Source organism: Pollachius pollachius, assembly GCF_949987615.1.
Source record: "Pollachius pollachius genome assembly, chromosome: 3".
Classification (NCBI taxonomy): Eukaryota; Metazoa; Chordata; class Actinopteri; order Gadiformes; family Gadidae; genus Pollachius; species Pollachius pollachius.
In genome coordinates this window covers 8,279,345-8,304,041 of record NC_136936.1, presented here as the reverse complement: position 1 = coordinate 8,304,041, position 24,697 = coordinate 8,279,345, and the positions used below count along the sequence as shown (strand labels likewise).

General features: G+C 48.2%; 1 protein-coding gene across 1 annotated transcript; it reads right to left on the bottom strand.

Annotated features, from left to right (window-relative positions):
• Window positions 1-1,226: 1,226 nt before the first annotated feature.
• On the bottom strand, window positions 1,227-23,169 carry dgkd (diacylglycerol kinase delta). The gene is made up of 31 exons (XM_079733165.1): window positions 23,030-23,169; window positions 19,454-19,564; window positions 18,252-18,332; window positions 17,851-17,955; window positions 16,970-17,102; window positions 16,494-16,600; window positions 15,855-15,980; window positions 15,625-15,727; window positions 15,085-15,247; window positions 14,509-14,617; window positions 13,912-14,051; window positions 13,251-13,332; window positions 12,712-12,806; window positions 12,438-12,537; window positions 11,749-12,052; window positions 10,942-11,085; window positions 10,121-10,243; window positions 9,907-10,003; window positions 8,661-8,771; window positions 8,443-8,539; window positions 8,052-8,159; window positions 7,604-7,717; window positions 6,622-6,756; window positions 4,739-4,926; window positions 4,111-4,219; window positions 3,856-3,948; window positions 3,387-3,506; window positions 2,713-2,839; window positions 2,108-2,238; window positions 1,768-1,861; window positions 1,227-1,267 (listed from the first exon to the last, which is right to left on the bottom strand). Exons 1-30 carry the CDS (start codon window positions 23,162-23,164, stop codon window positions 1,778-1,780), a joined length of 3,675 nt encoding a protein of 1,224 aa, XP_079589291.1. The 5' UTR covers window positions 23,165-23,169; the 3' UTR covers window positions 1,227-1,267; window positions 1,768-1,777.
• Between the last annotated feature and the right edge of the window lie 1,528 nt (window positions 23,170-24,697).

Genomic DNA, 24,697 nt, shown 5'->3' with positions numbered 1-24,697 from the left:
ATAGCCTATCACCAAGGCAACCACTCACAGAACACAGCCCTAAACCACGGACACAGCACAGCCAGCACAGCACTAGCTCCAGAACGATGTAGAGTAGAATAGTCCCGCGTCATTGAGTAAAACTGTACTTGACACCTGATTCTTCTGCTCTGAGCTTTACAGGAATATCACACTAAACAACATAACTATGTGATACTACAGTAAAAGTACCACATGGGATTTTGATGAAATGGTTAAATATCAGTTTCAGATCTTACCTGTTTCTACTTGCTGTTGACCAGCGAGAGTCTGGGGCATAAAGTATCAGATGTATTGGTTTAACCAGAAACAATATTGACACACAGACGGTGGCATCGAGGCCAGGAGCCCCCCCCCCAACACACACACAAACACACACACACACACACACACACACACACACACACACACACACGCACGCACAAACAAAACAACTGCTGTTACACCAGAATTCGTTCAGCAAAGCAGACTTCAGGAGAGCATAGAGATTAACGGTATTAAACTTTATTACAGCATGTTGTTATATTTCTGTTATATTTACATTCCACCAGGGGGCGCATGTACAGAGCAGCACAGAGACAGCATGGAGCGGACGTAACCAATAAAAAGGAGTGATAAACCATCAGAAGACTCGTTCTAAAACCTATTTAGACAGTCGTTTTAGAACTAGGTTTCCTAACTCAAATCAAGAGAGATCTGGAAGTCTAAAAGGTCTGGTGACTGACTTGAGATGGATGGAGAGAGGGAGAGGTTGAAAGAATGAGAGAGAAGTAGAGAGAGAGACAGAGAGGGAGAGAGACAGAAAGAGGCAGTGAGTGAGAATGGGAGTGAGCGAGAGAGAGAGGTAGAGGTAGAGGTGGAGAGAGAGAGGTGTTATTGCTGTTGCAGAATTCTATCTCCGTCTCCATGACAACACATCACAAGCTCGGCATAGAGAAAATAAATATTCGGTAGAAAACCCTGGGGTCTTGTTTCCTGCCTATCCAGCCATTAAAGGGTTACTCTGTCCATCCCATAATAGTCCCATAAGACTCCCCTGGTGGGCCCGTCTCAGTCCCGACCCTGGATGCTGGTTGGTCAGGACGTGTGAGGAGAAGGCACTAGCGGATCATCTGATTGGTCCCGTCGGGGTTCCGGTGTGGAGCGGAGCTGGTTCACAGTCGGAGGTCAGGTGGGGGGGGGGGGGGGGGGGGGGGGGGGGGGGGGGGGGGGGGGTCGCCGGCAGCAGCAGAAGAGGGGGGAGGTGAACCTGGACAGGTCAAGGGTCAAAACTTTACTTCATATCAACAATATTGCCATGTTTGACATCTCAATCCATCCACATCCTATACCTGGACTACCTGGGGGGTCAGGGGTCTACCTGGGGGTCTGAGGTCTACCTGGGGGGTGTTGTCTACCTGGGGGTCTGAGGTCAACCTGGGGGGGGTGTTGTCTACCTGGGGGGTCTGAGGTCTACCTGGGGGTCTGAGGTCTACCTGGGGGTCTGAGGTCTACCTGGGGGGTCTGAGGTCTACCTGGGGGTCTGAGGTCTACCTGGGGGGTCTGAGCTCTACCTGGGGGTCTGAGCTCTACCTGGGGGGGGTGTTGTCTACCTGGGGGTCTGAGGTCTACCTGGGGGGGGTGTTGTCTACCTGGGGGTCTGAGGTCTACCTGGGGGTCTGAGGTCTACCTGGGGGGGGTGTTGTCTACCTGGGGGGTCTGAGGTCTACCTGGGGGGTCTGAGTCTTACCTGGGGGGTCTGAGTCTTACCTGGGGGGTCCTAGACATCGGTGCTGCTCCGGGTCAACTCTCTGATGCCCTGCAGGATCCGCTTCATGTGGCCCACCTTGGTCACACCCAGATCCTACACGCGCACACACGCACACACACACACGCACACGCGCACACGCACACGCACACGCACACACACACACACACACACACAGATTTAGTGAACCACCCTGGTATCTGATACACCGAAAATAGCTGCCAGGGTGTACTGACACGGTTGTCATGGAGATGAGCCACACAAGAAACTTTTGGAACAATGTGTTTGCTCCTCTACGCTACTCCCCCTCTACTCTTTCCTCCTGCTCCTCCTCCTCCCTACCTTCAGGTCTCTCCTCTCCAGCAGGAGGAGTTCTGCTCCTTGGACGTCGTGTCTGATGAAGATCTCTTTATACTCCTGCAGGCTGAGCCTCTCCAGCCACGCCCCCACCTCCCGTGTTCCCCACCGCTCCACTGGGACAGCAGGAAGTCACCACCAACCAGCACAGGAAGTCCCCACACAGACACAGGAAGTCCCAACACACACACAGGAAGTCCCAACACACACACAGGAAGTCCCCACACGACCACACAGGAATTCCCCACACACACACATCGAGTCCCCACACACACACAGGAAATCCCCCCACACACACAAAGGAAGTCCCAACCAACCACACAGGAAGTCACGACACACACACACAGGAAGTCCCCACACACCGACAAAGGAAGTCACCAAACAGACACAGGAGGTGGAGCAGAAAGGAAAAAACAGACAGGAAACACCGTGAGTGATTGTTGAGTTGCGATCAGGCCAAGTGACGTCACCACAGACACACATCTTTCAAAGCTGTTATATAATTATATATATTTAAGTCTCTACTATAGGTGTAGGGTTTCCTAGTTCTACTAGGTGTAGGGTGTCTAAGAGGGGTAGAGAGACTATACCTGGTAATGAGAGAGAGAGAGACGTGCAGGCCTCTCGGTTCTTGTTGTACTTCTCCTTCTTGAACTTTGGGACGAGACGGAACTTAGAACCCAAAGACCTTCTGCCTGAGAAACCAGCGAGAGCCTCCTACACACACACAGACACACACAGACACACACACACACATTATGTGTATCATTATATGACCTTGTGTAACAAATGTTTTAGTTATTACCTCATGTTCTGAAGGTTCTAGTAGTCCTAACCTCGTGTTCTGAAGGTTCTAGGCCTAACCTTGTGTTCTGAAGGTGCTAGTCCATGCCTTGTATTCTGAAGGTTCTAGTCCTAACCTTGTGTTCTCAAGGTTCTAGTCCTAACCTCGTGTTCTGAAGGTTCTAGTCCATGCCTTGTGTTCTGAAGGTTCTAGTCCTAACCTTGTGTTCTCAAGGTTCTAGTCCTAACCTCGTGTTCTGAAGGTTCTAGTCCATGCCTTGTGTTCTGAAGGTTCTAGTCCTAACCTTGTGCTCTGAAGGTTCTAGTCCTAGCCTTGTGTTCTGAAGGGTCCAGTCTTTACCTCATGTTCTGAAGGTTCTAGTGTTAACTTTGTGTTCTGAAGGTTCTAGTGTTAACTTTGTGTTCCGAATGTTCAAGTTATTAGTGTAATAGTGTGTGTTCTAATGGTTCCAGTCTTTACCTCGTGTTCTGAAGGTTCAATGAGGGGGGCCAGCCAGGCAATGTCAGACAGACGGCGGAGCTGCAGCCCAACAGAACTCAGAGCAGCTTTCAGCTGGTCCTGCTGATGCTGCTCCAACTGCTGTACGGGGAACCCAAATGTGTTAGAACCACCACTAGAACAAGAAATAGAACAAGCACTAGAACCTCATTAAAACCACCACTAGAACAAGCAATAGAACAAGCACTAGAACCTCATTAGATCTACCACTAGAACTATTACTAGGACCTAACTAGAAACACAACTAGATCCCCCACTTGGGTCCCCACTAGAACCCCAATATACCAACCACTTGTACCAGCAGACAGAACCAGGATTATATTTATATGATAAACCATGGACTATATATCGTTTTATATACATACCATGGACTATATATAGTATTATATTTATGATATACCATGGACTATATATCATTTTATATTCATACCATGGACATGTTTCCAGACAAGAGAAGTTCTGTCTCACTGTGCAGAGCCTTCACATTGCTGACCATCTGGAGGACAGCTCCACAGCTCAGTGTCTAGACACACAGACAGGTAGACACACAGACAGTTAGACACACAGACAGTTAGACACAGAGACAGGTAGACACACAGACAGGAAGAAAGCGATGAGGCCAATTCTATCTACAGGATAGTATATATATATATATATTCATCTCAATAAACAGAGGGTTTGGTACCGATGAGCTCTTGTTGGCGTAGACGATGTCCATGGTCTTAGCACTTGCGTTGACCGCGTGGGCGAGCTCCTGCTCCATGATGTGGTGGAACTGGGCTATCTCCCGGATGCTAAAACAAGCACACACATCAAATGTGATAACTGGGACCATTGGGCAGGGAACGTTGAAAACCAGGAAATGTGGGTGTTTCACAAATATCACCAGGTGGTGTTTCTAACTGGTGATTAGCTTGAGCAGCATTAAGAGTTTGTTTCTAAAAGTGTAGCATTGTTGGTATTAGCATGTAGATTGCATTGCTATATTTGTAGTAGTGTTTGAATATTGTTAACATGTGGTGGATTAGCATTAGCATAAAGACTGTGTTTCAACCTAGGGATTAGCCTTAGCATGAACAGCGTATTTCTACCTGTGGAATACCCTTAGCATGAAGAGTGTGTTTCTACCTGTGGAATACCCTTAGCATGAAGAGTGTGTCTCTACCTGTGAATTAGCTTTAGCATGAAGAGTGTGTCTCTACCTGTGAATTAGCTTTAGCATGAAGAGTGTGTCTCTACCTGTGGATTAGCTTTAGCATGAAGAGTGTGTCTCTACCTGTGAATTAGCTTTAGCATGAAGAGTGTGTCTCTACCTGTGGATTAGCGCTCCGGCAGCCTGTCCAAACTGGCTGATGTGAGCGAGCTGCTCGTCAGAGAGCACCTCGGGGTGGGGGGATAGTGGGAGAGGAGGGGTGACGGGTGGCGGGGGGGAGAGGGGGGGAGGGGCTCTGAACTCACACCGCTGTTTATCCTCCCAAGACTTCAGAGTACTTTCAAATGCCTGAGACACACACGCAAACGACAGATATACACACATCATTACATCTACAACACAAATACACATTTTGTATCCATGCAATCACACATTGTGATATCGCTCCACACAACTAAAGCGGGCAGAGGAAGTCGACTTTATTTCTGCTGGCCGAGGGCCACTAAGCTCTAAGCAGACGACCTCATCTAAAACTCAATGTGTTCTGGTTCGGTCCCTGAAGGTTACGTTAGTCGAGACCAGCGGTGTCGCCATGGACATCACATTACAATGGGGGGGAGGTTCTGGGTGGAGGTCTGGGTTAAGAAGGGGTGAGGGTGCTGATCTGGGTGGAGGAGGAGTGAGAGTCGGATGGGTGGGTGAGGGTCTGGGAGTAGGATGGGTGAGAGTCTGGGGGTAGGAGGGGTGAGGGTCTGGGGGTAGGAGGGGTGAGGGTCTGGGGGTAGGAGGGGTGAGGGTCTGGGGTAGGAGGGGTGAGAGTCTGGGGTAGGAGGGGTGAGGGTCTGGGGGTACGAGGGGTGAGGGTCTGGGGGTACGAGGGGTTAGGGTCTGGGGGTAGGAGGGGTGAGAGTCTGGGGGTAGGAGGGGTGAGGGTCTGGGGGTAGGAGGGGTGAGGGTCTGGGGGTAGGAGGGGTGAGAGTCTGGGGGTAGGAGGGGTGAGGGTCTGGGGTAGGAGGGGTGAGAGTCTGGGTGAGAGGGGTGAGAGTCTGGGGTAGGAAGGGTGAGAGTCTGGGGTAGGAGGGGTGAAAGTCTGGGGGTAGGAGGGGTGAGAGTCTGGGTGAGAGGGGTGAGAGTCTGGGGTGAGAGGGGTGAGAGTCTGGGGGTAGGAGGGGTGAGAGTCTGGGGTAGGAGGGGTGAGAGTCTGGGGGTAGGAGGGGTGAGGGTCTGGGGTAGGAGGGGTGAGGGTCTGGTTGAGAGGGGTGAGAGTCTGGGGTAGGAGGGGTGAGAGTCTGGGGTAGGAGGGGTGAGAGTCTGGGGGTAGGAGGGGTGAGGGTCTGGGGTAGGAGGGGTGAGAGTCTGGGTGAGAGGGGTGAGAGTCTGGGGGTAGGAGGGGTGAGAGTCTGGGGTAGGAGGGGTGAAAGTCTGGGGGTAGGAGGGGTGAGAGTCTGGGTGAGAGGGGTGAGAGTCTGGGTGAGAGGGGTGAGAGTCTGGGGTGAGAGGGGTGAGAGTCTAGGGGTAGGAGGGGTGAGAGTCTGGGTGAGAGGGATGAGAGTCTGGGGGTAGGAGGGGTGAGAGTCTGGGTGAGAGGGGTGAGAGTCTGGGGTAGGAGGGGTGAGGGTCTGGGGTAGGAGGGGTGAGGGTCTGGTTGAGAGGGGTGAGAGTCTGGGGTAGGAGGGGTGAGAGTCTGGGGTAGGAGGGGTGAGAGTCTGGGGGTAGGAGGGGTGAGGGTCTGGGGTAGGAGGGGTGAGAGTCTGGGTGAGAGGGGTGAGAGTCTGGGGGTAGGAGGGGTGAGAGTCTGGGGTAGGAGGGGTGAAAGTCTGGGGGTAGGAGGGGTGAGAGTCTGGGTGAGAGGGGTGAGAGTCTGGGTGAGAGGGGTGAGAGTCTGGGGTGAGAGGGGTGAGAGTCTAGGGGTAGGAGGGGTGAGAGTCTGGGGGTAGGAGGGGTGAGAGTCTGGGGGTAGGAGGGGTGAGAGTCTGGGGTAGGAGGGGTGAGAGTCTGGGGGTAGGAGGGGTGAGAGTCTGGGGTAGGAGGGTATGTACTCACCCTGTCTCTGGTGAGGGTCTGTGTGCGGTTCTTGTGGACGATCCTGATGAAGCCCGGAGGCTGAAGCCACGCCTCTCCATCCACCTGCACAGGTACGCACTCATCTCCTAGGATGGTGATCTTCACCTGACGACACTGAGACAGGTAGAGAGAGAGACAGGTAGAGTCAACCAAATGAATGTCTATCAAAGATTTGAATCGTCCTTCACTGCACTATAGGGTCCGCACTATAACGCACACCGGATTATAAGGCGCACCTTCAATGAATGACCTATTTTAGAACTTTTTTCATAAATAGGGCGCACCGGATTATAAGGCGCATAGCATAGAAGATACTGCAGTCAAACGTTTGACTGGGGATGCGTTATGCATCCACTAGATGGAGCTGTGCTAATTGTATAGCTCGTCACGCGCAACGCAACTGTGAGGACGAGTTGCTTTATGACAAAAAAGTAAAACACAATTACGCAGTTCCAAACCTTAGATTTTTTAAATATCTTGCAAACGTGAATGATACAAAGTAGAGTATCGCACCCTCGAATCTTGTAGTGTGGCCAGTCTTCCGCCCGATTTCCTGGCTCTGTGATCGTATAGTGTGACCTTCCGTGAGTAAGCGCAGTAAAATGCTGTGTGCACTGACTACGATAGCCGTAAAAGCGGTGTGGCTTTATCGTAGTCGTAGTGAAACATTTTATTATTATTATTAAATTGTTTTTATTGGTTTTTCATACTGAAACATTTTGACAGAGCACCGTTTACAACCAGTATGGATCAACCAATTAACCAATTGATCCATATATAAGGCGCTCCGGATTATAAGGCGCACTGTCGTTTTTTGAGAAAATTACCGGCTTTTAATTGCGCCTTATAGTGCGGAAAATACGGTATATAGAATATATAATAGTAGTAATAGTAGTAGTAACAGTATATATCTACAGTATATAATGTTTAGATAAATATATAGAATATATAGTGTAGTAACCTGAGCTATGCGGTGGTGCTGCAGGTTGATGACCCGCGACACGGCCATCTGCATGCTCCCGAACACGGCCACCACCTCCAGGATCTTATCATCAAACGATGGAGCGGAGAACGTCTGGGGAGACAGACAGGTTGACAGACAGGTAGAGACAGGCAGGGTCAGACAGGTAGACAGACACACAGGTAGAGGCTGGTATATGCAGACAGGTAGACAGACACAGAATAAAATATATGGTACAATTATTAGAATAAAGTAGTACCGATTTTCCGGACAGGATGACAGGTCAGTGAGACAGGTACTTCAGACAGACAGGTCAGTCAGACAGGTCAGTCAGACAGACAGTCAGACAGACAGTCAGACATACAGGTCAGTCAGACGGGTCAGTCGGTCAGACAGACAGTCAGAAAGACAGGTCAGTGTGGCAGACAGTCAGACAGACAGGTCTTACATCGTCCTCCTTGGTTCCTCCCCAGAAGTTGGTCCCTCCAGCGTAGGACGGGATGTTGAGGACCGCAATGCCCTGCAGGCTTGGGAGAGGGATGGGCCTGCTGTCACACTGCACACACACACACACACACACACACACACACACACACACACATTTAACAAGCAGAAGACTGTTGACAGAGCTCCTGGAGTATCGTTGCACTAGCCTTTCTGTAACCCCAGAGTGTAACCCCAAGTGTTTGTATATAGTGAGTATTGTTAGAAGTAGTACTACTAGTAGAAGTAGTACTAGCAGAAGAAGTAGCAGTAGTAGTAGAAGTATGAGCTCTATTGGTACTCGCTGCTCCAGGTTTGTGTGTATATAGTACTAGTATAAGTTCTAGTACTAGTACCTCTAGAAGTACTCTCTGCTCCAGGTTCTTGTAGGTTCGGTGGAGAAGCTCCTTGGTCCCCAAGACGCCGTACCACATCATGTTCTTAGTGCGACTCCTACAAACACACACACACACACACACACACACACACACACACACACACACATACACACACACACATTTTAAACATTTGCTAGCCCTAGCGCTCTTAGCGTGCATGGTAGTTAGCTTCTTACCTGCATTTCTCCGGGTGTTCGTCTCTCTTGTTGTTAAAGTCCAGAGAGATTTTAGCGTCAAGGCCGATGCCAAAGTAGTTGTTCATCACACACTTCTCTGTATAGCAGTCCCTGAAAACACAGCTAGTACGTTAGTCCATGAAAAACACACCTAGTTAGTTAGACCCTGAAAACACACCTAGTACGTTAGTCCATGAAAAACACACCTAGTTAGTTAGTCCATGAAAACACACCTTAGTTTGACACTTATGATAACAATCTGAGCCGGGCAGTGTAAAAAAATAGTACTTCTAGAGGGGGGTTAAGGAGAAGGCCTATTGCACAATAGGGTTACACTGCAGCCTGTTTCAGGGATGGCTGGAGTGGTATTGCTCAATAATTGACAGATTTATTGTCACTTTGACCACATTGGTCACTTAGACCCAAAACATGGTCCAGGTTCAAGATAAGGAAGTTATCGCTGAAGTAAGTCCTTACCCTCCAACCAATCAGAATTTAGAAAATAATAAATGGTAAGATACTTTAAAAAGCCCCTTCCACACATGCAGTCTTACCCTGCAAAGTCCCGGAAGATTTCCTGCATGGGGTCATGTGGGGGATGGGAACAGGAATCAATATTCCGGGATATCTGCAGCTGCAATTTGCCTGCTCAAGACCTAGTGACATTTCAGGACCACAGCCTGTACGGCTGTGATGTGAATGAAAGCAGTGACATTGCCGGGAGAGGCACGTAAAGGCTCACGTCTGTCTGACGTCTGTCTGACGTTCAAGTGGCGCAAACAAACCAATCACAGGACTCTGCTGAGGACCTGTTTGAATCCTGCAACTGTTTATCTAAACTCGCCAAAGCTTTACAGGTGATATGATAACAATATCAATATACCTTATTTTGTTGGCAAAGAAGCTACTCGGGACAGGTTTGAAATGAGGGATCTCTTCTCACTTCGCATTACTGCCATCTGCTGGGCTGCTCCCTTGGCCCACCTATTCCGGCATTGCTATGCCATGTGTGTAAGGGTGCAAGGCGGGGAATTTCCCAGAACCTAGCTTGCGTGCATAGTGAAAATCCCATGCGCTTCCTGACAGCTGGTCCTAGTAATATACCAGGAACTATGTGTGAAAGGGGCTTCCGATACACCATTGTGAAAAATGTACAACGCGAATATCAAATCCTCTATGAATTGATGTAAATACATATCTCAATGAGTGACAGACAGACAGCTAGGCAGGCAGACAGACAACTTACATGTTGTCATGGTGACAGCTGAAAGGGTCAGCGTTGACCAGCAGACGACTTATGACAGAGCTGCTGGAGAGAGAGCCAGACACGCCCGCTCTCAGACCTGAACGGACACACCATCGTCATCGTCATCCACATTATCATCAACACCATCGTTATTATCCTGGCCTTCATCATCATCATTAGCATTTTAGGCGTCCTCGTCAGACCACACTCTTACTTGGGTACAGGATCTTTGTGTTAAGCATATGGTCCCTGCTTACGGTCTGGGCAGGAAGGGATGCAGAGCTGCCCAGACAGAGCGCGCCCTTCATTATGAGCTTCTCACAGGGGGTTTTGCTGACTGAGGAGACAGACAGACATGTAGACAGACAGGCAGAATTAAATTAGATATGTAGAGACATGGTAGTAAACGGTCAACTGTAAGGATGCTATCATTTTTACATGTTCCATAGCCATATATAAGCAGAATGTGCTGATCTTGGCACTGTCAGCACTAGCTGTTTTATCAATGCTAACAGTGTGAGTAATGCTAGGTGTGAGTAATGCTAGCAGGTGTTATCAATGCCTAGCATTACTAGGCATTGTTACCGATATTAACAGTTTTATCGATGCTAGCGGAAAAATCGATGCTAGGGTTGTTAGCGGTGCTAGTGATGTTTTGAAAGTAGCAGTGCTCAAGGTATTAACAGTGCAACGGGTGTTAAGGGCTCCTTGTTGTTCCACGTTCACGCAATGCAAGGCGGTTGCGTCCTTGCGGACCCTCCTTGCGTCCACCGCAAGGGCCGGACGTGCGCCTCCCAAAAAACGTAACCATCCGTCGAGGCGAAGCAGCAGCAAGGGCTGTGATTGGTCCGCTCACTAAAACCCGTCGCAGAATCATGAACGTTCACGACTGCGTCAAAGTATCTGCGTGGTCATTGCGTTGCGGGAACGTGGGACCATAAAAAGGCCTTCAGTGATGCTAGCATTGCTAGGGGTTCTCGCTATGCTAGAGGTTTGAGCGATGCTAGAGGCGTTGCTCACAGAGTGTGTCCTGACCTGTGCGACTGTGGGGGTAAGCAGAACTGTTGTGATGCGACTGGAGAGACACTCTGTCTTCCTCCACCTCCTCCTCCTCTTCCTCATCCGGAGCTCCGCCCAGAGAAAACACCTCCTGGGTCTGAGCGTTCTGCTCATCCACCGCTGCACACACACACACACACACACACACCACAACCATTTTTACCCTCTCACCTCTCTCTTTGCACTTCATAACCTGTCTCATCTCTCTGTGTACTCTATGACCTGCATCAACTCTCTCTTTTTGTGTTGTATAACCTGTCTCACCTCTTTCGTTGTTCTCAGTGACCTGTCTCATTTCTCTTAGTGTGCTCTATGACCTGTCTCACTTCTTTCTGTGTGCTGTATAATCTGTCCACCCGTCTCGGCTCTCTCTTTGTGCCCTAGAATCTGTCTAACTCCTCACCTCTCTCCGTATGCTCTATAAAATGTATACCTGTCTCACCTCTCTCCGTATGCTCTATAAACTGTCTACCCTTCTCACCTTTCTGCATGCGCTATAACCCGACTACCCGTCTCACCTCTCCCCGTGTGCTCTTTAATCTGTCTACCCGTCTCCCCTCCCTCCGTGTGCTCTTTAATCTGTCTACCCGTCTCACCTCTCCCCTTGTGCTCTTTAATCTGTCTACCCGTCTCACCTCTCTCCGTGTGCGCTTTAATCTGTCTACCCGTCTCACCTCTCTCAGTGTGCTCTATAACCTGTCTACCCGTCTCACTTCTCTCTGTGTGCTCTATAACCTGTCTACCCATCTCACACCTCACTGTGTGCTCTATAAACTGTCTCACCTCTCTCCGTGTGCTCTATAATCTGCCTGATGGCTTTCTTCAGGCTGTTGGCTCGGAGCATCAGCTGTTCTCTGGGTTTAAAGATGGCTGCCGGGGGGGCGGAGCTACATCGAGGGGAGCAGGCAGGGGGAGGAGGGGTTGGCCGGGGGGGGTGGAGCACCCCCTCCTCCTCCTCCTCCTGCTCCTCTGCGATGGTGGGGGGGGGGGAAGGAGGTGGAGGAGCGACGGGGACCACACTGGAAGCCTGGGACTCCTCGTTCAGCGTCTTCAGGAGAGAGTCCAGCTTCTCCTTTAGAACCCCACACTGTAGAACACAACCACTAGAACCATTAGAACCCCCCACTGTAGAACACAACCACCAGAACCATTAGAACCCCCCACTGTAGAACACAACCACCAGAACCATTAGAACCCCCCACTGTAGAACACAACCACCAGAACCATTAGAACCCCACACTGTAGAACACAACCACCAGAACCATTAGAACCCCACACTGTAGAACACAACCACCAGAACCATTAGAACCCCCCACTGTAGAGCACAACCACCAGAACCATTAGAACCCCCCACTGTAGAACACAACCATGAGAACATTTAAATCATCTTTCATTGAACCCACACCATTCCTAGAGAAGATCTTCATTAGAAGGATATGGTGTATATATATATATCCTATATGAGGTCGAACCTTCTTGGCCATGGCGTCGGACTCTTGAGATCTCTCTGTGTTCTTCTCGTAGGCCTTCCCCACACGAGCCACAAAGTCCTTCACCGTCTCACACAGAACCCTGAGAACCACATATAGATCACATGTAAAGATAAAATATCCCATGAGATATAAAAATCATATATAAGGTACATAGTACATCAACGTATATGAAACACACATATATCAGCGGTAAAACAGGCAGGTATACAGGTACATTGAATGGTAGACCAGCACAGGCAGACAGGTCACCTACTTGGCGGAGGAGATGACGACAGAGTGCTGGTCTGATGTGAGGATCTTGGACAGGTGAGCCGCTACCGAGTCTTCATAGGTCAGGATCTGCTGCACCTGGAGCGGACAGACAGGTAGTCAGAAAGACAGGCGGTCAGATAGACAGGAAGTCAGCAAGACAGGTACCTGGATCAGACAGACACATAGGTAGTCAGCCAGGCAGGTACCTGGATCAAGCAGACAGGCTGTCAGACAGACAGGTAGTCAGACAGACAGGGAGTCAGACAGACAGGTAACTGGCTCAGAAAGTCCGGAACATGGTGCAGACAGAGAGGCAGTCAGAAAGACCGGTAGTCAATCAGATAGACAAGTACCTGGAGCAGACAGACAGGGAGGAGACAGACAGGGAGTCAGACAGACAGGTTCCTGGAGCAGACAGACAGGTAAAACGGGGTACCAAGGTAGACAAATAGGGAGTCATACAGACCGGTACCTCGAGCACAAAGACAGGCACCCAGAGCAGACAGACAGGGAGGGGAAAAGACAGGTACTTCCTGTTACCTCTGTGTCGCTGTAGTCATCAGTGATGGTAGAGGAGGAGTGTTGCCGTGGAAACTTGGTCTCATAGACCATAATACTCCATCTGTAATAGATGAAGACCGTTATCCCCTGCCTCACATTACCTGTGTCACATTATAATACCTTTCTAACAGCTCACCTGTACAACAGCCCACGAATCCAGCGTACAGGTACCTGTCTAACAGCCCACCTGTCTAGCATACAGTTACCTGTCTAACAGCCCACGAATCCAGCATACAGGTACCTGTCTAACAGCCCACCTGTCTAGCATACAGTTACCTGTCTAACAGCCCACGAATCCAGCGTACAGGTACCTGTCTAACAGACCACCTGTCTAGCGTACAGTGACCTGTCTCACAGCCCACCTGTCTAGTGTACAATTACCTGTCTCACAGCCCACCTGTCCAGCGTACAGTTACCTGTCTAACAGCCCACCTATCCAGCGTACAGTGACCTGTCTCACAGCCCACCTTTCTAGCACAGAGCTACATGTCTAACTGCTCACTTGCCGATCGTAGTTACCTGTCTAGCATCCCACCTGTCGATCGTACAGTTACCTGTCTAACAACCCACCTGTCCAGCGTACAGTTACCTGTCTAACAGCCCACCTGTCTAGCATACGGTGACCTGTCTCCCAGCCCACCTGTCTAGCATCTTGGTGCTGGCCCTCTCCAGTTTCTCCAGGATCTGGGGCAGCTGGGCGTCGTCGTCACAGGCCGCCCCCCAGCCCAGCACCCGGGCCAGGTCGTTCCCCGTGCCCAGGGGCAGGACCCCCAGCTGGCACTACGCACACGTACGCACACCCACAACCACACACAGACACACACATGCACGCACACCCACAACCATACACAGACACACACACGCGCGCACACCCACAACCATACACAGACACACACACGCACGCACACCCACAACCATACACAGACACACACACGCAGATACACCCACAACCATACACAGACACACACATGCACGCACACCCACAACCATACACAGACACACACACGCAGATACACCCACAACCATACAGACACACACACGCACGCACACCCACAACCATACACAGACACACACACGCAGATACACATACACCCACAATCATGCAATGCACACACACACATGCTCGCACGCACGCACACACACAAACGAAAACATTAACACACACCCAGGGGAGGACACCTAACTGGCACAGGTGTGTGTGTGTGTGTGTGTGTGTGTGTGTGTGTGTGTGTGTTACCTGTGTGTGTAGAGACAGTGTGTCTATCTCTGAGAGGACCCAGCCTACACTGCCGTCCCCCCCACACACAAGGATACGGAAGGTATCGAACCTCTGGAACAACCGCAGCCTGAGGAGAGAGACAGGCAGTCAGACAGACACACAGGCAGAGTGGCTGACAGACAGACATGCATGCAGACAGACTGTCAGAGAGACACGTCACAGACAGACAGGCAGACAAACAGAGAGACAGAAAGACATTCAGACACACAGACAGACAGACAGACATGCAGATAGACATTCAGACAGACAGACAGACAGACATACAGAGAGACAGAAAGACATTCAGACAGACAAACAGACAGCCAGACAGCCAGACATGCAGACAGACATGCAGACATGCAGACAGACATGCAGATAGACATTCAGACAGACAGACAGACAGACATACAGAGAGACAGAAAGACATTCAGACAGACAAATAGACAGACAGACAGACAGACAGACAGACAGACAGACAGACAGACAGACAGACAGAAAGACATGCAGACAGACATGCAGACATGCAGACAGACATGCGTGCAGGCAGACAGGTACCCTAGGTGTGGTCCTCCGTTCATCAGGTCGAACACCTGTGCCGGGTTGAGCAGCTGCTTGAAGCGCCGGAGGAACTTGACGCCCTGGTTGTCTCCGCTTTTAGAGTTCACACACACCAGCAGGGGGGAGGTGCAGGAGGGGGGGCAGGAAGCCTTCCAGAACCCTGAACACATTAAGTGGTGTATTTAGATTCCTCACTCATCAGAGAGGGGGAAAAAAAATGAATCTAATAAATCTACATGGAACATCTGTAAGCAAAGTATTGGGTCATTTTAATTTATCCATTGCGTATTCATTTGTTATTATGGCCGAGCCTTGCTATAATGACCCGGACCCAATTGTTTTTCCTTCATTAGCGTAGTTCATTTCAATTCATTAGAAGTTATAGCCGTGTGCATTTTGAATTGTAGTGTTTATGGCGTCTAGTAGTGTGTATGGTGTACAGCAGTGTGTAGTAGTGTCTAATAGTGTGTAGCAGGGTTTAGCAGTGTGTGTAGTCTGTAGAAGTGTGAACAAGTGTATCGTGGAGTATACAGTTACCATCAGAGTCGATGGAGTTGAGGGCGGTGGGGGGGATAACGGACACCTTACACTGACCCAGCGGACACTTGATGGACAGCTGCTCCTTACAGCTAGAGTGAACCTACGCACACACAAACACACACACAAACGCACAGACACACAGTGTTAACATAGCTCAACCTCAGCCACTCCTCACCGTGTATCCCCCCCATAACCATGAGCCCCTCACCACCGGCCCCCCTCCTCACCATGGCCTTGCACCAGAGACACTTCCAGTCGTGCAGTCTGAGCACGCTGCCGCAGGTCTTCTCACAGACGGAACATTTGGCGCTGACCGGAAGGTTCCCCTCCAGCCACTGGTGGGGCATGGACACCTGGAGACAGGAGGCACCGCAGGGTTAGTCACATGAAGCTCAAAAAGGAGCCCTGTGACGTCGCAGGAAGTTCAGCGGGGAGCCCTGTGACGTCGCAGGAAGTTCAGCGGGGAGCCCTGTGACGTCGCAGGAAGTTCAGCGGGGAGCCCTGTGACGTCACAGGAAGTTCAGCAGGGAGCCCTGTGACGTCACAGGAAGTTCAGCGGGGAGCCCTGTGACGTCACAGGAAGTTCAGCGGGGAGCCCTGTGACGTCACAGGAAGTTCAGCGGGGAGCCCTGTGACGTCGCAGGAAGTTCAGCGGGGAGCCCTGTGACGTCGCAGGAAGTTAAGCAGGGAGCCCTGTGACATCATATTCTGCTAACTAACTACCTCTTACAAACAAGTGAACAAACTTGCTAGTCAACAAAATACTAAGTTACCTCACTAACTAGTTAACTAACAAGTTCAACGTCTACCTAACTAACTTGTTAGCTCTTTAACCAACTAACTAGTTAACTCCTTTTCTTCCTCACCCCTTCCTCGTCCTCTATGATGTCCGTCCCCACGGAGGCCAGCGTGGTCCATTTACAGTTGTTGGTCGCACGCACAGCACAGCGCTTATGGACCTTGAACTTACACACTGAGACACACACACACACACACACACACACACACACGCCAACAAGCACAATTTTACGTTAAATATAATGCAGTATATTCAACATAACAGATAATAAACGTATTTATATCATTATATATATTATTAAATATTATATTACGTTCACAGGACTCACAATAGACAGAATATTTCTATATATATATATATATATGGATATATTTTTATATATAATATATAGTATATTATAAATATATACATTAATATTATATATAATAAATTCTATTACCTTCAAAGCAAAGCCCTTGGGACGTGAGCCCAGACAGTATATATTATATAATTATATAATAATTATTATATATGGTATATTATTATCGTTCTATATTCTGTTACCTTCACAGGACAGCCCGTGGGACGTCACCCCAGACAGAGCCTCTCTGCACACGTTGCAGTAGGTGGGTCGGGCATGGGAACACGCGTACCAGTTATGCATCCCACTGAAATGATCCATGCTGTACTGGGTAGACTGGTCACACACACACACACACACTGAAATGATCCATGCTGTAATGGGTAGACTGGTGTCACACACACACACACACACCCCCTAATGATCCATGCTGTACTGGGTAGACTGGTGTCACACACACACACATATACACACACACACACACCCTAATGATCCATGCTGTATATATATATGATACATGCTGAACTGGGTAGACGCGACACACACACACACAACAACACACACACACACACACACACACACACACACACACACACACACACACACACACACACACACAAACACACAGAAATAATCCATGCTGTACTGGGTAAAGGGACAGGGAGAGTGACAGAAAGGTAGAGAGACAGACAAGTAGAGAGACAGGGAGAGTGACAGAAAGGTAGAGAGACAGAAAAGTAGAGGGAAAGGTAGAGAGAGAGACAGGCAGGTTCACAGTTAGACAAAGAGGTGTAGAGACAGGCAGGCAGACAGGTTCACAGTTAGACAAAGAGGTGTAGAGACATACAGGCAGACAGGTAAAGGAAAGGCAGAAAGACAGACATGTAGTCATGTACACAGGTAGCGAGGCAGACAGGTAAAAAGACAGGTAGAGAGTAAGACAGGTAAAGAGACAGGTAGTCAGACAGGTAGTGAGACCGACAGGTATAGGGACAGAGGTAGAGAGACAGACAGGTAGAGAGACAGGTAGAGAGACATAGAGGTAGAGAGAAAGACAGGCGCGCAGACAGGTAGAGAGACAGACCTCCATGTGCTCTCTGTTTTGGACGCTGCGCAGGGCTGCCATCCACTCCTCCATCTCCTTCCTGTTGTCAGCACACAGGATCACCCTCCTACAAGGAGTTATCACCTAGACAGCCAGACAGACAGGTAAAGAGTCTTAAGCCGGAGATATACTGGCCTTTTAACAATGTGTTTGTGGAGACCGCCGGTGGCCACATACATGCATCCGCACAGGGAAGTACTACATGTGTTACCGGAGGATTCTGTGAGAGGGCGCTCAATAAACTCACAATAAACATGGCGACCCTCGATAAGGTTACTACATTATTCATTCTGAGATCACAGAGCCATCATACACATGCAAACACGAGGTCAAAGGGCCAGGTGTTGTTTAAAGTTGCTGTTAAAGGGGGCGGAGCTCACCGTGAAGCTGTTGTTGACGTTCTTGGTGCTGGACTCAGCTACGCTTGCATCCGTCAGATCCACCTCGTCGAAGATGATAGACTGAAGACCAGTGGAGAGACCAAGAGAGACCAGGTGAAACCAGGCGAGACCATAGTGACCAGGACAGACCAGGAGAGACCAGGAGAGATCAGTAGAGAACGTTAGCTAGGAGTCTGTCACATATGTTACATAGGCTAGGCTAGCTTGCCATGTGTTAGCACTCATTCTATTCTATATCACACAATATATATACCTTGGCAGTCTCAGCATAGAAGCATGCTAGGCTAGATTAGCAAGGTGCTATGTGATGCTACGTTGGCGGGCTGACAAAGTACAACTTGCTAGGCTAGGTTAGCAAATTGCCATGTGTTGGTATGTTTGGCAAGCTGAGTCTAGAACAATGTGCTGGGTTAGGATAGTGATGTTATGTGTTTCTACCATGGCAGTCTGAATGGGGTACAGAGTAGTGATCGACCGATATATCGGCCGATATTTGCGTTTTTTACGTGTATCGTATCGGCCGATCTTTTTTCGGTATCGGCCGATTATTATTATTATTATTTTTTTTTTTTTGCCATGATTTACAGACAGTTCAATAAATGTTCATTTTTTTAAATTGAGACATTATAATATTGGTTATCATCATTGTGTCATTTTTATGATGTAAATTGAGGGAGGCTTAGCCTGGAAATCCAGACCCACATCTAGAAAGCTGTAGGGTAGAATATAAGGGGTGACGTATCCAGACCAGTGGAGCTAACCAATTGGTAAGACTCTTGCCGTATCCGGTCGGTAAAACAGCAACGCATTTGGCCCGCCTATATTGATACATCGATGTGATTGATTGATTGAAAATCAGTATCGGTGTATCGGTTATCGGCTAGGGCTGATGAAAAAAAATCGGTACCAGTATCGGCCCTAAAAAAATCCATATCGGTCGATCCCTAGTACAGAGTGATAGGCTAGGTTAGCAAGGCGTTAGATGTTGCTACCTTGGCAATCTAAATGTAAAACTGCATGCTAGGCTATGTAAGCAAGGTGCTATGTGTTGCTACCTTGGCGGTGTAAGCGTAAAACCGTATGCTAAATTAGGTTAGCGATATGCTTTGTGTTGCTACCTTGGCGGCGTAAGTGTAAAACCGCATGCTAGATTAGGTTAGCGATATGCTTTGTGTTGCTACCTTGGCGGTCTGAGCGTAGTACAGGGTCCTCCCTCGCAGTTTAAAGTAACGCCTCTTCCAGCGCTGGAAAGAGGTGGTCTGTTTCATGAGCTGCCCTTCCTTCAGGATAGTCTGGCAAAGAAACACAACAAAAATGGGTTAAATAGGATAGAATCCATACGTCGAAATTATTGAAGTGCAGGTTTTCCCTGTTTCTGCTCAAATTCAAACTCTGAAATCAAAATAAAAACATTTTGGCTTAGACTTAGGGGGCTGGATAAAGTTCCTGTGGTTAGGGCTCACAGTAACTCTGTGGTACTTTTTCCTTAGTTGTAAACACCATTGAGTATTGAGTATTAATGTGGTAACAATGAGGTTGTTATACGTGTCCAAGATGTTTAACCCCACTCTGGGACGCAGCCATCAACACTAACCGCAACATTAAACATATGCAAGCGGTTGTAAGATATGAAACATACATTATGGTAATTAAATATAATACCTATATTATGGTGATTATGATATAATAAATACATTATGGTGTTAAAATAAGATATAATACGTACATAATGTTGATAAAGATATGATACATACATAACAGTGATTAAGATATAATACATACATTATGGTGATTCAAATATAATGCATACATAATGGTGATTCAGATATGATACATACATTATGGTGATTAAGATATAGTATATAGCCTTATATATAGTATCTAGCCTTTTGGTCTTTCTCCTCATTTTATTCTCTATTTCCGGATACTTGTTCCAAGCCGTCCTGCATGTCTCATCTCGCCACAAGAGGACACTGTTTACATATTTTCTCACAAACAGGGAGAAGTCCTACTGTAGAATATAGACTGTAGATCTCTCTCCTCCTAGACTCTGGAAGACCTAGACAGTAGAACATAGACTTTAGGTCTCTCTCCTCCTAGACTCTGGAAGACCTAGACTGTAGAATATAGACTTTAGGTCTCTCTCCTCCTAGACTCTGGAAGACCTAGACTGTAGAACATAGACTTTAGGTCTCTCTCCTCCTAGACTCTGGAAGACCTAGACTGTAGAACATAGACATTAGGTCTCTCTCCTCCTAGACTCTGGAAGACCTAGACTGTAGAACATAGACTTTAGGTCTCTCTCCTCCTAGACTCTAGAAGACCTAGACTGTAGAAGATCGAGTCTAGCTCTCTCTTCTCCTACACCCAAGAAGACAAATACAATGCATACATAATGGTGATTCACTGCATAGCATAGAGTCTAGGTCTATCTCCTCTTAAGACTCAAGAAGACCCAGAGCGCAGAACATAGAGTCAAGCTATCTTTCCTCCTAACCTCTAAAATACCTAGAGTCTGTAGAACATAAGAGAGTAGGTATTTCTCCTCCTGGACTGTATAAGACCTAGTCTGTAGAACATTGAGACTAGGTCTCTCTCCTCCTGGACTCGAGAACCGCTAGACCATAGAACATAGAGTCTAGGTCTCTCTCCACCTAGACTTCAGGACCTCACATGGGCCCTGCCAAGAGTCTAGGAGAACGCTCCGAGCTCAAGGCTAGTCTGCGAATGTTCGTCTGAGGGGACGCGTGGCTGGGTGCTCCAGACACATGACCAGGGAGACCTGGTGGGCCCTGGTGACACAGCAGCCACACCACCCACTTGTGATCCAGGCAACAATAGCAGCATTCAGCAGCTCTAATCCCGGCTGCTCCACGATGAACCAAGCTCCGTTACACAACCCTGAACCAAGACCTCCTCCACCGCCACCCTCAAAGGGGAACCACCTCATACGTCTGCAATATTGACACAAAATCGGTCCGATTTGGAGAACTGATCCTAGACGGCTGACGTCAAAACTTTTCAGCAATTTCTTTGAGCAATGAAGCATGACCCTTACATTAGAAAGCAGCTGGGCATGAAGTTCCCCTTTTGCTTCCCCTTAACCAAGCTCCCCTCCTCCACTTCCTTGCTCCACCACCCTGAAACAGGTCCACCACACAACCCTGAGCAGCCAATTGCATCCAGAGGTACAACATACAGGATATGATATCAGAGAATAAATGTTATTCTCACTGCTATCCTTAACTAACACTGAGGAGGGGAGAGGTGAGGAGAGAGGAGGAGAAGAGCGGAAGAGAGGAGAGAGGAGAGGAAGAGAGGAGAGAGGAAAGGAAGAGAGGAGAGAGGGGAGGCTAAATCAGGTGAGGAGAGGAGAGGAAATGAAAGGAGAAGAGGGAGAGAGATTAAATGAAATGGGTGAGGGAAGATGACAAAAGTGGAATTGAGAGGGGGGAGGGAAGAAGGGCAGAGGGGGGAAGGAAGGAGTGGAGAGGAGAGATGAGACCACAGAGTGAGAGGGGAGAGGAGATGAGGATAGAGGGCAGGGAGAGAGGAAGGAAGGAGTGGAGGGTGAGGGAGGGTGGGTACTTTAGGGGTTGAGATTGAGTCTTTGTTCAGCAGTTAAATTCCATTAGAGTCCCACGGTGTTCAGAAATAGAAACCTGGACGCACATGACACTTCCTGTTTACAAGGAAGTACTAAAAGGGTCTCTCTCTCTCTCTCTCTCTCTCTCTCTCTCTCTCTCTCTCTCTCTCTCTCTCTCTCTCTCCCTCCCTCTGACTCTCTCTCTCTCTCTCTCTCTCTCTCTCTCTCTCCATACTTTAAGGTGTTAACATACTAGAGATACTTGAAAGTTAAAAAATAGTATGGTAAACATCTAAAGCTGGGTAGGTAGATAGTTAGAGAATTAACATAGTAAACGTAAGAGATAGTTTTGTTGGTGACTTCAGTTCTTGGGCCAGACCGCTTCCTGTGTGTCACAGATCCGAACACGTCAGTGTTGAAGCCAGAACAGCCCCCCTACCCCTGGCTGAAGTTATCTTTTTACATGTTGTTTTAAAGATCAAAGAGCACAATTCAATTCTTTATTATGTGTTACTCATTTACTCAAATAAATACTTGTGTGCTCAAAGTTCAACTCTCCCTTCTAACCAAGTGCAGGTATACTCAATCAAACCGAACCGGACCGTTATGTGTGGCTTCGACGCAAACGGAAGTGAAGCGTCATCGCCGGCTTGACCTGACCAGTCCATCCCGGCACACGAGGCTGCCGACCCGGGTGACCGGGATGGGAAAGGCCGAGGTCTCCCGCCCGGCCTCCCGTCTTACCTGCCAGCTCCCTGTAGCATAGCCAGCTAGCGGGTACACAGGGCAGTTTACACTCAGACCCGTTCACAGTTCATCATATGTTCTCCTGGCCATGGTTCTAAGGGTTCTGGTCAAGTAGGGAATCAGTACATCTACTGGTCTGACTCAGTCTCGCAGATGTTAAAGACCTGGATCTGCACTAATCAGATACTATCATTGATACAATCTGTGATTCATAGTTTCTATGTGTGTTAATACTATGTTATAAACAAGGTATATTCTCAGCTCTAGCACACCGTATAGAACAACAGAGAACCGGAGCATAGCAGAGTGTTCCGTAGTAAAACTAGTTCTGTAGGAGTTTGATACCATGGAGAATAAGTGGCCCAGCTCCGCTGAATGAAAACAACCCGAGAACATCCTAGAGAATAAAATATAACGGGACTACCTTGCTTCGGATCTGACCCGACGTCGACACTTTGCGGATGAGTTTCTGCGGGGAGCCGTGCTCCTGCTCCGGGTCGCTGTCTGACGACTCTTCCAGACTCCTCGCCGCGGACTCCGGTCCCCCAGCCTCGGCCATCCTGCCACCAGACCCCCGGGGCTCCACTACAGGGGACCCACAGGGGGCGGGCGCCACCCAGTGGCGGCTCAGGGGAAATACAGCTACACCAAAATTCGAATGAAAGTATCTCCGGCCGTCGCTATGGACGGTTTAAAGAGATGATAAATTATGTATCTATCTTACTACAAAGAAATAGGCTATTATACTGGGTGGAGTTCCAGGACAAGGGTGGTGTCAGATTCTCTGGTGGTACTGAGTGGAGGGTGTGTGTTTGCTGAGGAGAGGGGAGAGGTGTCAGGAGAACCGGGTCATCAACGAGGTGTGGTGGACCATAGTTCCTGCTCTTTGTGGCGCGGCGGGGGTCACTTTTCAACTCTGAAAGGATCTAAAAACGCAGATAGCGTCAGAAAATCAGCTATTTCATTGAATATATCATTGACCCCCAGCCTCCACACACACACACACACACACACACACACACACACACACACACACACACACACACACCCTGTTTATTGTAAAACTATCTCCATGTCATCAGTTTTTTGTCAACCTGAGACTCCTGGGAGATCACCATAAAGATATTTCTCAGGTTTCAAATCTGTCGAAGGTTGTGTACAGTCGTTTCAGGAGCAGCATCACTTCACCTGCCCAACTGTCCCATTTTCACCTGTCCACCTGTCACCTGTCAACCCTTTACCTATCAGCCACTCACCTGTCCACCGTCACCTGTCACCTGTCCACAGGGCCGCTGCCCCCACCGGGTGCGTCACATGCTGTGCGTATAGGGCACCTTGTGCTGGAGGGGCCACGGCAACACAATTATGATCATCATCCTAATAATCACAATGATGAATTACTCACATTTAAGATGAAGCTGAAGATGAAGATGAAACTACAATTGGAATAATAGAAAACACCATTGTTGGCAACAGGCAATACAAAGATATGCATATGTAATGCATATGTAATAATACAATTAATTATGGTGATTATCAGCTTTAATGTTGAAGTATTGTTTATGAGGCAAACACTAACGTTAGTAGTTCCGTTATAACTGCAAATATTCGGAAATAGATTAGTTTTATTCTGAATTACGTGCTTCTTAGTAATAGCAACTCATCTTGTTTAGCCTAAGTATCAATCGCTCCTGCTTCTAACCAACCATTAGCATACCATCCTATGTGTGTGCGTGTGTGTGTGTGTGTGTGTGTGTGTGTGTTTGTTACTAATTTAGGTATTTTTTTCTTATTTGTATTTATTTATATTTAATTGTATACATTTATTTTAAACAACAATAGCAACATTGATAATTAAAATATATGTATTTGTTTTATCTAATTAATAAGATCGCACTTTCAAATACTCAAATACTACTTGTGTGTTTTGTTGTTTTGCATGTTCTTTATTGTAATGTATACTGTATGAAGTATTTTTTTCTTATAAATACAAATATTTGTGCAAATAGTTGTCGGTTGTTAGTTGTACTTTTAACTTCTCTCTCTCTCTCTCTCTCTCTCTCTCTCTCTCTCTCTCTCCGTCTCTCCCTAG